General features: G+C 40.4%; 1 protein-coding gene across 1 annotated transcript in view; it reads right to left on the reverse strand.

The window, feature by feature from the left end:
- Window positions 1-12,597, reverse strand: part of LOC133638386 (transmembrane protein 240-like) — a 33,753-nt gene extending 21,156 nt beyond the window's left edge. Inside the window, exons 1-3 of the mRNA XM_062030968.1 lie at window positions 12,061-12,597; window positions 11,685-11,791; window positions 7,215-7,423 (exon numbers count right to left, since the gene is read on the reverse strand). Of these exons, the coding sequence (XP_061886952.1) occupies window positions 7,215-7,423; window positions 11,685-11,791; window positions 12,061-12,117 (373 nt within the window). The 5' untranslated portion in view covers window positions 12,118-12,597. The remainder of the gene's footprint in view (window positions 1-7,214; window positions 7,424-11,684; window positions 11,792-12,060) is intronic.
- Between the last annotated feature and the right edge of the window lie 676 nt (window positions 12,598-13,273).

Here is a 13,273-nt window from a genome sequence, read left to right on the forward strand (position 1 = left end):
AATATTCTCAGCTGGTTGTTGTTTTGGCTTTATATATTATATTATATTATATTATATTATATATTGTATGTATTTAATAATTATTAGATAGTTGATCAGCACCTTGTTATGCTTGATACTGTATAGCACTTTCTATTGAATATGATATTATATTCACATTAAACTTTGACTAAAATAGGGACTTTTGGCAAGGCTGGAACCAAGTATTAATATTTGCATTGCTTAGCATGGAGAAATTTGATTAACTACATAAACTTTTCTATTTGCAAACCCTGTTCAGGAACCCATTAAATTTGTAAATGGAGGCTGCACTGTAGTAAACGGTTTTTTTTTTAGCAGTAGGCAGCCATTAAAAATACAGAGAAAAGGGAAAGAAGTGTGGAAAAAAGGGAACATAGCAAAAGTTATTATAAGAATTTTTTTTTTGTTGGTTCTTCTAATTATTTATTTATGTATATTTATTTTTTGTTGTTGTTGTTGTTTTTCTATTCCATCAAAGCATTTTTTTCATTATTTTACATGTTTTTATTTAAAAATAAAATATATATTGTAGCAGTTATTTATATATATTTTTTCAGTTATTTTTCTGTCTTTTTTTAAATGGGTTAAGATAATTATTATTATTTATATTGATTTGTTGTTGTTCACAAATAGTGATCATGCTGTAGTCCGTATTCTAATGGAACATTTTCATTTTCAAACTTTTGTGTTTGTTTACAAATGTAATAATAGCACGTTTCCTGTGTGAGAAATATTACAGAAGTTACGTGTCATTTCATTCAAGTCAACCATCAGCGACTTTGGAGTGATCCTTCAAAGCTGAACGAAGAAGCAAAAAGGACAGGATGTCTTGCACAGAATGCTGTGACATTTGTTTAAAACCCCCCTCAAAAAAACAAGAATTCCGTGCCAATTTGTTCCAAAAGACTGACTTCCAGTTTCCATATTTGGATGCGAGCAGATGGCGTTAAAAGTGCACAAAAAACAACCTTTTTTACGTAATCACTTGCACATGTTCATGTATTACAGTTAAGGATGGCTACTGTTCACATTTAAAACCGATACGGTTTTGATTCCCACCACTTTTGTGTGTTAGTAAGCATGAACTGTTTTGGATCAAAAATCTAAAATTTTTATTGCTACATTTAAAAATGAGCTGATTATAACTAATCTTGTTTCATTACCACTTTTCTGAGTCAATTTATTTTAGTTGGCATTGAGAATTGCAATAATATCTAAAGGTAGTTTGACTGACTCCGCTCTCAGTGCTGCTGGTGTGATGGTCAGGTCTTCAAATTAGGGATATATTGTGACCAAAATTAGCACTGTTATTATTATGGCAATATTGTCGAATGTGCTCAGAAAGTACTCAGACACACACTGAAATCTTTACATTTTTCAAAAAACAAAAATAAAATGACTCACTTTTAGAAAAGCCACTACAGAAATGTGTATGTTTTGTTAGACTTAGACTTAGACTTCCTTTTATTGTCATTCAAATTTGAACTTTACAGCACAGATAAGAACGAAATTTCATTGCATTAGCTCGTTGTAGTGCAGGATAAAAGAGCAATAAGGTGTAGATATAAATAAATAGATTGTGTTTGTAAAACTTCACTGATAGCTTTAGTCATTAGTATTTTATGGCAGCACTTTTATTGTTTTAAATATCAATTTGTTCTGTAGCACTTTAAGACTTCTTCAAATGAAAAATGTGATGCAAATAAAATCCTACTTTTTTCAGCAGTCCTTGAACGCACCAAAAAAACTACCTCGGTCTTGTAATTCTCTGATGATTTGGCCAGGAGCATGGTGTACCTAATGATAAAGGGAGTGCCTAATGATGTGGCCAGGAGAGTGGTACCTAATGATGTGGCCAGGAGAGTGGTACCTAATGATGTGGGCAGTAGCAATGTGTACCTAATGACGTGGCCAAATAATGTGGCCAGGAGCATGGTGTACCTAATGACGTGGGTGTACCTAATGATGAGGCCAGGAGCGTGGTGTACCTAATGATGTGGGTGTACCTAATGATGTGGCCAGGAGAGTAACGCAATTAATAATGTGAGTGTACCTAATGATGTGGCCAGGAAAGGGATATACCTAATGATGTGGGTGTACCTAATGATGTGGCCAGGAGCATAGTGTACCTAATGGTGTGGGTGTACCTAATAATGAGGCCAGGAGCATAGTGTACCTAATTATGTGGGTGTACCTAATGACAAGGCCAGGAGCATGGTGTACCTAATCATGTGGCTGTACCTAATGATGTGGGCAGTAGCAATGTGTACCTAATGACGTGGCCAAATAATGTGGCTAGGAGCTTGGTGTACCTAATGATGTGGGTGTAGCTAATAATGTGGCCAGTAGCATGGTGTACCTTATTATGTGGGTGTACCTAATAATGTGGCCAGTAGCATGGTGTACCTAATTATGTGGGTGTACCTAATGACGAGGCCAGGAGCATGGTGTACCTAATAGCGTGGGTGTACCTAATAATGTGGCCAGGAGCGTGGTGTACCTAATGACGTGGGTGTACCTAATGATGAGGCCAGGAGCATGGTGTACCTAATGATGTGGGTGTACCTATTGATGTGGCCAGGATCATTGTGTACCTAATGATGTGGCCAGGAGCAAGGTGTACCTAATGGTGTGGGTGTACCTAATAATGAAGCCAGGAGCATAGTGTACCTAATGATGTGGGTGTACCTAATGATGAGGCCAGGAGCATAGTGTACCTAATGATGTGGGTGTACCTAATGATGAGGCCAGGAGCATAGTGTACCTAATTATGTGGGTGTACCTAATGACAAGGCCAGGAGCATGGTGTACCTAATCATGTGGCTGTACCTAATGATGTGGGCAGTAGCAATGTGTACCTAATGACGTGGCCAAATAATGTGGCTAGGAGCTTGGTGTACCTAATGATGTGGGTGTAGCTAATAATGTGGCCAGTAGCATGGTGTACCTTATTATGTGGGTGTACCTAATAATGTGGCCAGTAGCATGGTGTACCTAATTATGTGGGTGTACCTAATGACGAGGCCAGGAGCATGGTGTACCTAATAGCGTGGGTGTACCTAATAATGTGGCCAGGAGCGTGGTGTACCTAATGACGTGGGTGTACCTAATGATGAGGCCAGGAGCATGGTGTACCTAATGATGTGGGTGTACCTATTGATGTGGCCAGGATCATTGTGTACCTAATGATGTGGCCAGGAGCAAGGTGTACCTAATGGTGTGGGTGTACCTAATAATGAGGCCAGGAGCATAGTGTACCTAATGATGTGGGTGTACCTAATGATGAGGCCAGGAGCATAGTGTACCTAATGATGTGGGTGTACCTAATGATGAGGCCAGGAGCATAGTGTACCTAATTATGTGGGTGTACCTAATGACAAGGCCAGGAGCATGATGTACCTATAATGACGTGGGTGTACCTAATGATGAGGCCAGGAGCATGGTGTACCTAATGACGTGGGTGTACCTAATAATGTGGCCAGGAGCGTGGTGTACCTAATGACGTGGGTGTACCTAATGATGAGGCCAGGAGCATGGTGTACCTAATGATGTGGGTGTACCTAATGATGAGGCCAGGAGCATGGTGTACCTAATGATGTGGGTGTACCTCTTGATGTGGCCAGGATCATTGTGTACCTAATGATCTGGCCAGGAGCATGATGTACCTATAATGACGTGGGTGTACCTAATGATGTGGCCAGGAGCATGGTGTACCTAATGATGTGGGTGTACCTATTGATGTGGCCAGGAGCATGGTGTACCTAATGACGTGGGTGTACCTAATGATGAGGCCAGGCGCATGGTGTACCTAATGATGTGGGTGTATCTAATGATGTGGCCAGGAGCATGATGTACCTATAATGACGTGGGTGTACCTAATGATGTGGCCAGGAGCGTGGTGTACCTAATGATGTGGGTGTACCTATTGATGAGGCCAGGAGCATGGTGTACCTAATGATGTGGGTGTACCTAATGATGTGGCCAGTAGTGGAAGCATATCCAAAAGATTCCAAGTGAGTTGCTGCTCCTAAAAAATGTCACATGACTAAAATCCGAGCTGACAGCAGATCATCATCGCACATAGAAATCATACAACTGTGCGTGTGTGTGTGTGAGCGCGTGTGTGTGTGTGTATGTGTGTGTGTGTGTGTGACGACTCACTTCAAGAAAAGAAGTCTCTCTTCATAGAGCAGAATATTATTGAGACTGAAAGTCGTCTTAGTTTCCACAAAGCTCACTTTAATGCGAGCATGAACTTTCTTCTCACTTCTTAAAGTGGAAGTGCACTTTTTTTGGAATCATTATGAGAGACATGACGAAGGATGGAATTTTTTAAATACATTCTAAATATTAAATAAAGGCAAATAAAAGTCAGCTTACAGGGAGCTCCACTATTCCGCCCATAAAACACAATAAATAACCATCCAAAATGTGCCACGTATGTTTAAAATGATGAAAATATGTAAATATTACATGTTATTATGAATGTTACTACATGACATATATACCTACAGCATGCAAATATTACATGTTATTATAAATGTTACTACATGACATATATACTTACATCATGTAAATATTACATATTATTATAAATGTTACTACATGACATATATACTTACATCATGTAAATATTACATATTATTATAAATATTACTACATTACATATATACTTACATCATGTATATAGTACATGTTATTATAAATGTTACTACATTACATATATACTTACATCATGTATATAAAACCTTGACAGAGTTGTTTGGATGTTTTTAGGGCTTTATAGGCAGAATAGAGCGACTCTCATAGGCTCCGTTGTAAGAGGACTTTTGATCGCATGTATTTCATATTTAGTATGCAAAAAAAAAATGAATCCGTCGTCATGTCTTTCATAATGATTGTGAACGATAGACAAAATTCCAAATAAAAGTGCAATTACCCTTTAAATTGTTCACCAAATAGAAGTTCACCAAAGATCCTGAATATTCTCCATGGTTTTTAAGAACCTTCTGCAAAAACACTGGTCAAATATCCTCTATACAGCATGGTTATATGGGTCTACTGCAAAAACACTAGTCAAAGATCCTTTATATCAGTGGTCCCCAACCTTTTTGTAACTGCGGACCGGTTAACGCTTGAAAATTTGTCATGTTCTTACGGACTGTATCCCTGCAGACTGTATTGATCTATATTGATATATAATGTAGGAACCAGAAATATTAATAACAGAAAGAAACAACCCTTTTGTGCGAATGAGTGTTAATGAGTGTAAATGGGAGAGGGAGGTTTTTTTTGGGTTGGTGCACTAATTGTAAGTGTTTAATTATTTAATAAAAAAATAAAAAAATAAAATAAAATACAAATATATTTTTTTAATTTTTATTTCTTGTGCGGCCCGGTACCAATCGATCCACGGACCGGTACCAGGCCGCGGCCCTGTGGAAGGGGACCACTGCTCTATACGACAAAAGTATTCTGCTGTTTTTAAGAACTAACCTCATAAACACTAGTCAAAGATCCTCTATATGACAAAAGTGCTCTGTTGTTTTTAAGAACTAACTGCAAAAACACTAGTCAAAGATCCTCTATATGACAAACGTGTTTTGCTGTTTTTAAGAACTAACTGCATAAACACTAGTCAAAGATCCTCTATATAACAGGAGTGTTATGCTGTTTATTGGGACTTGGTGTAGAAATGCTGTTCAAAGATCCTCTATAAAACAGGATTACTCTGCTGCAGTAAAAAACTTTTAGTCGCTCCCAAGATTTGGGCAGAGGGTGGTGTGTAACCATGGCGACAGGCTTGCAGGGTGGTGTGTAACCATGGCAACAGGTTATCAGAGTGGTGTGTGACTATGACGACAGGTTTGCAGGGCGGTGTGTAACCATGGTGACAGGCTTGCAGGGTAGTGTGTAACCATGGCGACAGGCTTGCAGAGTGGTGTGTAACCTTGGCGACAGGTTTGCAGGGTGGTGTGTAACCATGGCAACAGGTTTGCAGGGTGGTGTGTAACCATAGCGACAGGTTTGCAGGTTGGTGTGTAAACATGGCAACAGGTTTACAGGGTAGTGTGTAACCATGGCGACAGGTTATCAGATTGGTGTGTGACTATGACGACAGGTTTGCAGGGTGGTGTGTAACCATGGTGACAGGCTTGCAGGGTAGTGTGTAACCATGGCGACAGGCTTGCAGAGTGGTGTGTAACCTTGGCAACAGGTTTGCAGGGTGGTGTGTAACCATGGCAACAGGTTTGCAGGGTGGTGTGTAACCATAGCGACAGGCTTGCAGGTTGGTGTGTAAACATGGCAACAGGTTTACAGGGTAGTGTGTAACCATGGCGACAGGCTTGCAGGGTGGTGTGTAACCATGGCGACAGGCTTGCAGGGTGATGTGTAACCATGGCGACAGGTTTGCAGGGTGGTGTTTAACCATGGCGACAGGGTTGCAGGTTGGTGTGTAAACATGGCGACAGGTGTACAGGGTAATGTGTAACCATGGCGACAGGCTTGCAGGGTGGTGTGTAACCATGGCGACAGGCTTGCATGGTGGTGTGTAACCATGGCGACAGGTTTGCAGGGTGGTGTGTAACCATGGCAACAGGTTAGCAGTGTGGTGTGTAACTATGACGACAGGTTTGCAGGGTGGTGTGTAGCCATGGCGACAGGCTTGCAGGGTAGTGTGTAAGCATGGCTGCAGGCTTGCAGAGTGGTGTGTAACCTCGGTGACAGGTTTGTAGGGTGGTGTGTAACCATGGCGATAGGTTTGCAGGTTAGTGTGTAAACATGGCGACAGGTTTACAGGTTAGTGTGTACCATGGTGACAGGCTTGCAGGGTGGTGTGTAACCATGGCGACAGGTTTACAGGGTAGTGTGTAACCATGGCGACAGGCTTGCAGGGTGGTGTGTAACCATGGCGACAGACTTGCAGGGTGGTGTGTAACCTTGGCGACAGTTTTGCAGGGTGGTGTGTAACCATGGCGACAGGTTTGCAGGTTGGTGTGTAAACATGGCGACAGGTTTACAGGGTAGTGTGTAACCATGGCGACAGACTTGCAGGGTGGTGTGTAACCATGGCGACAGGTTTGCAGGGTGGTGTGCAACCAAATGAATTGCATTGCATGAAGTAGACCTTTCACAATGGCCGCAGTTTGACCCGGGAACGGACGATCGGGTGGACGATGAGGAGGTCTTACCGTAATAGCGGCTGGACCTCCAGGCCCTGACGGCACAGTGCAGCACGCCGTCCAACCACAGCAGGAGCCAACTGATGCAGAAGCCTAGCAGCAGGCCCAGCATGAGGTCCATCTCTTGCTTGGTCACGCTGTCGCTCACAAAGTAGTTCTCTGACGAGTCCACCAGGGAATGGTCACCGTCGTACGGGATCACGTAGTGCACGTGATGTCTGCGCACAGTGACAGAACCTACATTAGTGCCAGCTACAACCCCACTCTAGTCATCCATCATTTGTACAACAGTGCAGGGTTCAAAGTCAGCTGGGATAGGCTCCAACTCTCCTACAACCCTCAACATTGTACATGGAAGAACACTCAATATGACTACCGGTATTAGTAGTAATAACATTAATAACAATAATAGCAATAACATTAATAATAATACAATAAATAGAAATTTACAGACTTACAGTTCAAAGTCAGCTGGGATAGGCTCCAGCTCCCCTACAACCTTCAACGTTGTACATGGTAGAACATCAAACATGACTAGTCCTAATACCAATAATAATAGATCAAATGTACAGGCTCAGGGTCCAAAGTCAGCTGGGATAGGCTCCAGCTTCCCTATAACCCTCAATATTGTACATGGTAGAACATTAAACATGACTACTTGTACTGATAACATTAATAATAATAAAAATAATAATAATAATAATAATAATAATAATAATAATAATAATAATAATAATAATAATAATACAATAAATAAAAATGTACAGGCTCGGGGTCCAAAGTCAGCTGGGATAGGCTCTAGCTCCCCTACAACCCTCAACATTGTACATGGAAGAACACTAAATATGACTAGTACTAATAACATTAATAATAATAATAATAAATATTATTATTATTATTATTATTATAATCACAATTATATTAATAATACAATAAATGAATGACATCTAACTATAGACCTATCAGCCTTCTTCCAGTTTTATCTAAAGTCCTGGAGAAGATTGTTTCGGAACAACTAATGCACCACCTTGAGACAAATCACTATTTGACTCCCCTACAATTCGGATTCAGACGTAACCATTCTACAGAATCTGCCACTTGTTTTTTAACTGAAAGGATCAAACATTCTCTTGACAAAGGACAGGTGGTCGATGCAGTATTTCTAGACTTAAAAAAAGCATTTGATACAGTCAATCATGACATTTTAATTTAAAAACTAACTAAATTCAATTTATCCAAACAGTCATTGTCCTGGTTTGAGTCATATCTAAAGGGCCGTGAACAATGTGTCACCATTAATAATGTGAGATCTTCCTTCCGCAAAATAGAAACAGGGATACCTCAGGGTAGTGTCTTGGGACCTATACTATTCAGTCTATACATCAATGACCTACCAGATGTATGCACAGATATAGATTTACAGATGTATGCGGATGACACAGTGGTATATACATCAGGTAAGACCTGTACTCTAGTTGCTGAGAAGTTAAATGCTCAATTAGACAAAATAGCATCTTGGCTGGAGTCATCCTGTTTAACCCTAAACACTAAAAAGACTAACTCTGTCTGCTTCTCCATAAAAAAGCTACCTCAAACAAACCTGAATATAAAAATTAATGAGGAGGTCATTGAACAAGTACCTGAAGTCAAATATTTGGGCATAATCATAGACTATCAGCTGAATTTTAAAAGTCACATTAAGAAGATGTGTAAAACCCTGAAGGCAAACCTATAGGCTGTTTTAAGATTATAAGACACTGCTTAACTCTTAGCTGTGCTTTTACTTTTATGAATGCAATGATTCTGTCACACATATCTTATGGCTTAACCACATGGTCCCAGGCACACCAGTCATCAATCAAGACCATTGAGTGTCTTTATAACCGCACCTTGAAAGTTCTAGACAAGAAGAGTATACGATATCATCATTGCCAAATTTTAACCAAATACAATATTTTAAGTTTTACCAATTTCATTTTGTTACACACAGTCAAACTGGTTTTTAAATGCTTGCATAACTCTGCTCCCCAATTGCTCTGCAAGGCAATTACAAGACTGCAAAGTGGTACCAGATCTACCACCCAAGCAGTGTCAAAAGGCAACTGTTGTGTTCCATTCCGTAGAACATCTTTTGCCCAGACTGCCTTTTCAATAAAAGGACCACAACTATGGAACTCTTTACCGGACACTTTGAAAAGTATACCTGCACTTGTCACTTTCAAAAAACAAACAAAATTATGGCTAGTTGAGCAACAATCGTGTTCCCATGTTTAGTTTTTACTCATTTTTACTAATTGGTTTTTATCTAGTCTGCACTTTGTCTGTGTTATTATTATTATCATTGGTTTTTATCTAGTTTGCACTTTGTCTGTGTTATTACTATTATCATTATTATCAACTCATTCTATTTTTTATTTTCCTATTTTAATGATGTTGGATCTGTGTTGTTGTTGTTGTTGTTGTTGGGGACAAGTGTTGTAAATTAGCTTTGGCTACAAACACTGTGATGCATGCATCGGATAACTGTTTCAGATGTCTATGTTTTTGTATCGGTCCCTATTTCAAATAAACCTCTATAATAATAATAAAAATACAAATGTACAGGCTTAGAGACCAAAGTCAGCTGGGATAGGCTCCAGCCCCCCTACAACCCTCAACGTTGTACATGGAAGAACACTATATATGACTAGTACTAATGACATTAATAATAATAATAATAATACAATAAATAAAAATGTACAGGCTTAGGGTCTAACATCATCTGGGCTAGGCTCCAGCTCCCCTACATTCCTGAACGTTGTACATGGTAGAACATTAAATATGACTAATAATAATAATAATAATAATAATTATAATTATAATAATACCAATAATACAAATAATAGAAATGTACTGGCTCAGGTCTCAAAGTCAGCTGGGATAGGCTCCAGCTTCCCTATAACACTGAACATTGTACGTGGTAGGACATTAAATATGACAACTAGTACTAACAACAACAATAATTTAAAAAAAAATAATGTACAGGCTTAGGGTGCAAAGTCAACTGGGATAGGCTCCAGCTTCTCTATAACCCTGAACATTGTACATGGTAGAACATTAAATATGTCAACTAGTACTAATAACAATAATACAAATTATACAAACAAAAAGGTACAAACTCGGGTCTCAAAGTCAGCTGGGGTAGGCTCCAGCTTCCCTATAACCCTAAACATTGTACATGGTAGAACATTAAATATGACTACTAATAATAATAACAATAATAAAAATCATACAAATAACAAAAAGGTACAGACTCGGGTCCCAAAGTCAGCTGGGATAAGCTCCAGCTTCCCTATAACTCTAAGCATTGTACATGGTAGAACAATAAATATGACTACTACTAATAACAATACTGATAATAAAAATCATACAAATAACAAAAATGTACATGCTCAGGATCCAATGTCAGCTGGGATAGGCTCCAGCTTGCCTTTGCACCTGACCATTATACGTGGGAGAACATGAAATATGACTACTACTACTACAAATAATAATAATAATAATTACAATAATAAAAATAAATGGTACACTAAAGAAATACTGACTTAAATAATCCAACACAGTGTTACAGTTCAAACTGTGTGTAATGTTACAGTGGACAAAAATATGAAATATACTTCTTAAATAAAACCTCTGCCTTGTTTTTTAATTAATGCGTAGACCTACTACACTACTGTAGTTTAATGTTGGTCATTATGGTGGTACTTGGAAGTGCTTTCTGAGGTGGTACTTGGTGGACTATAGAGTGGCGCCATAACAGTTGTAATATAAATTGTATTGCTTTTGAAAATAAAAAATAACAAAATGGCCCCCGCATGTTTTAATTTTTCAGTGGAAAAAGTTTTCTACACTCCTGCTTTCGGATAGCAGTTTGACCCTGTAACAGACCATTCCTATACGGTTACGATCACAAAACCTTATGATATCATATTTGCCGGTTGGATTAAATGCACTTGTGGATCTCCCAAAATCTTTGTTGGTGTCAAAATATGACCCAAAAGGGGTGTCAGTTATGAAAGCATGACCACCATAAATGAACGTGGAGTGTCGCTATCGGCGACACTGAATCCTGCATTGATGGTGTACCTAATGTTTTGTCCGCCGCGTGTAGCATTTTGCATCAGTCCGGAGAGAAGAAAAAGGAGGCCAATATTTGCCCTGCAGTCAGTGTGTGACATCCTTACTCTTATTAGCACCACGCTGCAGATATGATAATGATCATATTAATCATTATTGCAGCTATGCTTGCTTTATTCTCGCCACAAGGCCCGCGCGCGTGCGTGTGCGTGTGTGTGCGTGTGTGTGTGTGTGTGTGCACTTGATGCTCACACTCCGTCACCTATTTATGGCGCCTCCGACACACACCTTGGCAGGCTGCATGCAGCAAAAGGCTCCCGATCCATGCAAGAGACAGAAATCCGACTGTTGCCGGGGGTTTACCTCCCACAGTTGCAGTGGCAGACGCGGTCCTCCCCTCGCAGATGTGGCAGGATGTAGTTGTGGAAGCGATCCAGTAGCGCGTTCATGTCCATTAAGCAGGCGATCGCCTGCAAACACGCACGCCGCTCAGCCGGGACATGAGCAGCAAAAAAGGTACATATTGATCCAAAAGAAGAAGAATAATAGAAAGAGATCACTCGTGGAGAACCGAGGAGGGAGAGAGAAAGCGGGGAGGAGGAGAGAAGATGCTGAGGAGGAGAGGATGAAGAGGAGGAGGGGGGCGGGGGGGGTCTGAAAATGGATGATTTATTTATGACAAAATCTGCAAGGTTATTTGCAGCAAAATAGAAAATGAAGATAATTGCTGAGTTCTTACCATAACAAGTGAAGCGCCGAGAATCATAAAAATCATGGTGGTTGTGATCATATGCATCCAAACTTGCGTTCTTCCGTCCTACCCGCGGCGGTGCTCGCACTCCGGCTGGGCTCTGCAGGGCTCCTCCCGGGGGGAGCCGCCGCACAGCAGCCGCTGGCTCCCGGTGTGCACCCCTCCCTTCTACCGCCGGTGTCCTCTCCCGCTGTCGGCAGTGGCACTGCGGCCCCCTTTACCCCGGCGGAGGATTGACGCGAGCCGCGCGGGTCCTCTTCTAGTAATCGGGGATCCGATTCATTTTGGGCGAATCGCGGGGAAATTAAAACGGTGTCCGGGTTACTCCGCCTCAGTACCGGCAAATTGTGTCCTCCATGCGGCCCGAAAGGCTCACTGTCTCCCGCGGGGCGGACGCGTCCAAAGCTGGCGTCTTCATCGACGTGAGGGTGTGGTTAGTCCCGACCTGCGCCCTCAGTCCTCATGGCCGGTCGGCGTGCATCAAACCCGGACACGCATAGCGAGGCTGTCCCGTCCTGCTGGACCTCCGACAGCAGCATCTTAGCGACAGCACCTGTATCGGACACGGCCGTGCGCGCGCCACTACATGGTGTGGATACAAATGTCGATTATGTCGATACCAGGATAGCACTATCTGTATCGAGCCGATACTGGCGTGATGGCATCTTTATATATATATATATATATATATATATATATATATATATATATATATATATATATATATATATATATATATATATATATATATATATATATATATATATATATATATATATATATATATATATATATACAGTCGTGGTCAAAAGTTTACATACACTTGTAAAGAACATAATGTCATGGCTGTCTTGAGTTTCCAATAATTTCTACAACTCTTATTTTTTTGTGAGGGAGTGAAGTAAAGTGAATTATATTTATATAGCGCTTTTCTCTAGTGACTCAAAGCACTTTACATAGTGAAACCCAATATCTAACTTACATTTAAACCAGTGTGGGTGGCACTGGGAGCAGGTGGGTAAAGTGTCTTGCCCAGTGATTGGAGCACATACTTGTTTGTCACAAAAAACATTCATGAAGTTTGGTTCTTTTATGAATTTATTATGGGTCTACTGGAAATGTGAGCAAATCTGCTGGGTCAAAAGTATACATACAGCAATGTTAATATGACCACAGAACTTTCTTCCAGAAGGTCTTATCT

The sequence above is a fragment of the Entelurus aequoreus genome, linkage group LG01 (genome assembly GCF_033978785.1).
Source record: "Entelurus aequoreus isolate RoL-2023_Sb linkage group LG01, RoL_Eaeq_v1.1, whole genome shotgun sequence".
NCBI lineage: Eukaryota > Metazoa > Chordata > Actinopteri > Syngnathiformes > Syngnathidae > Entelurus > Entelurus aequoreus.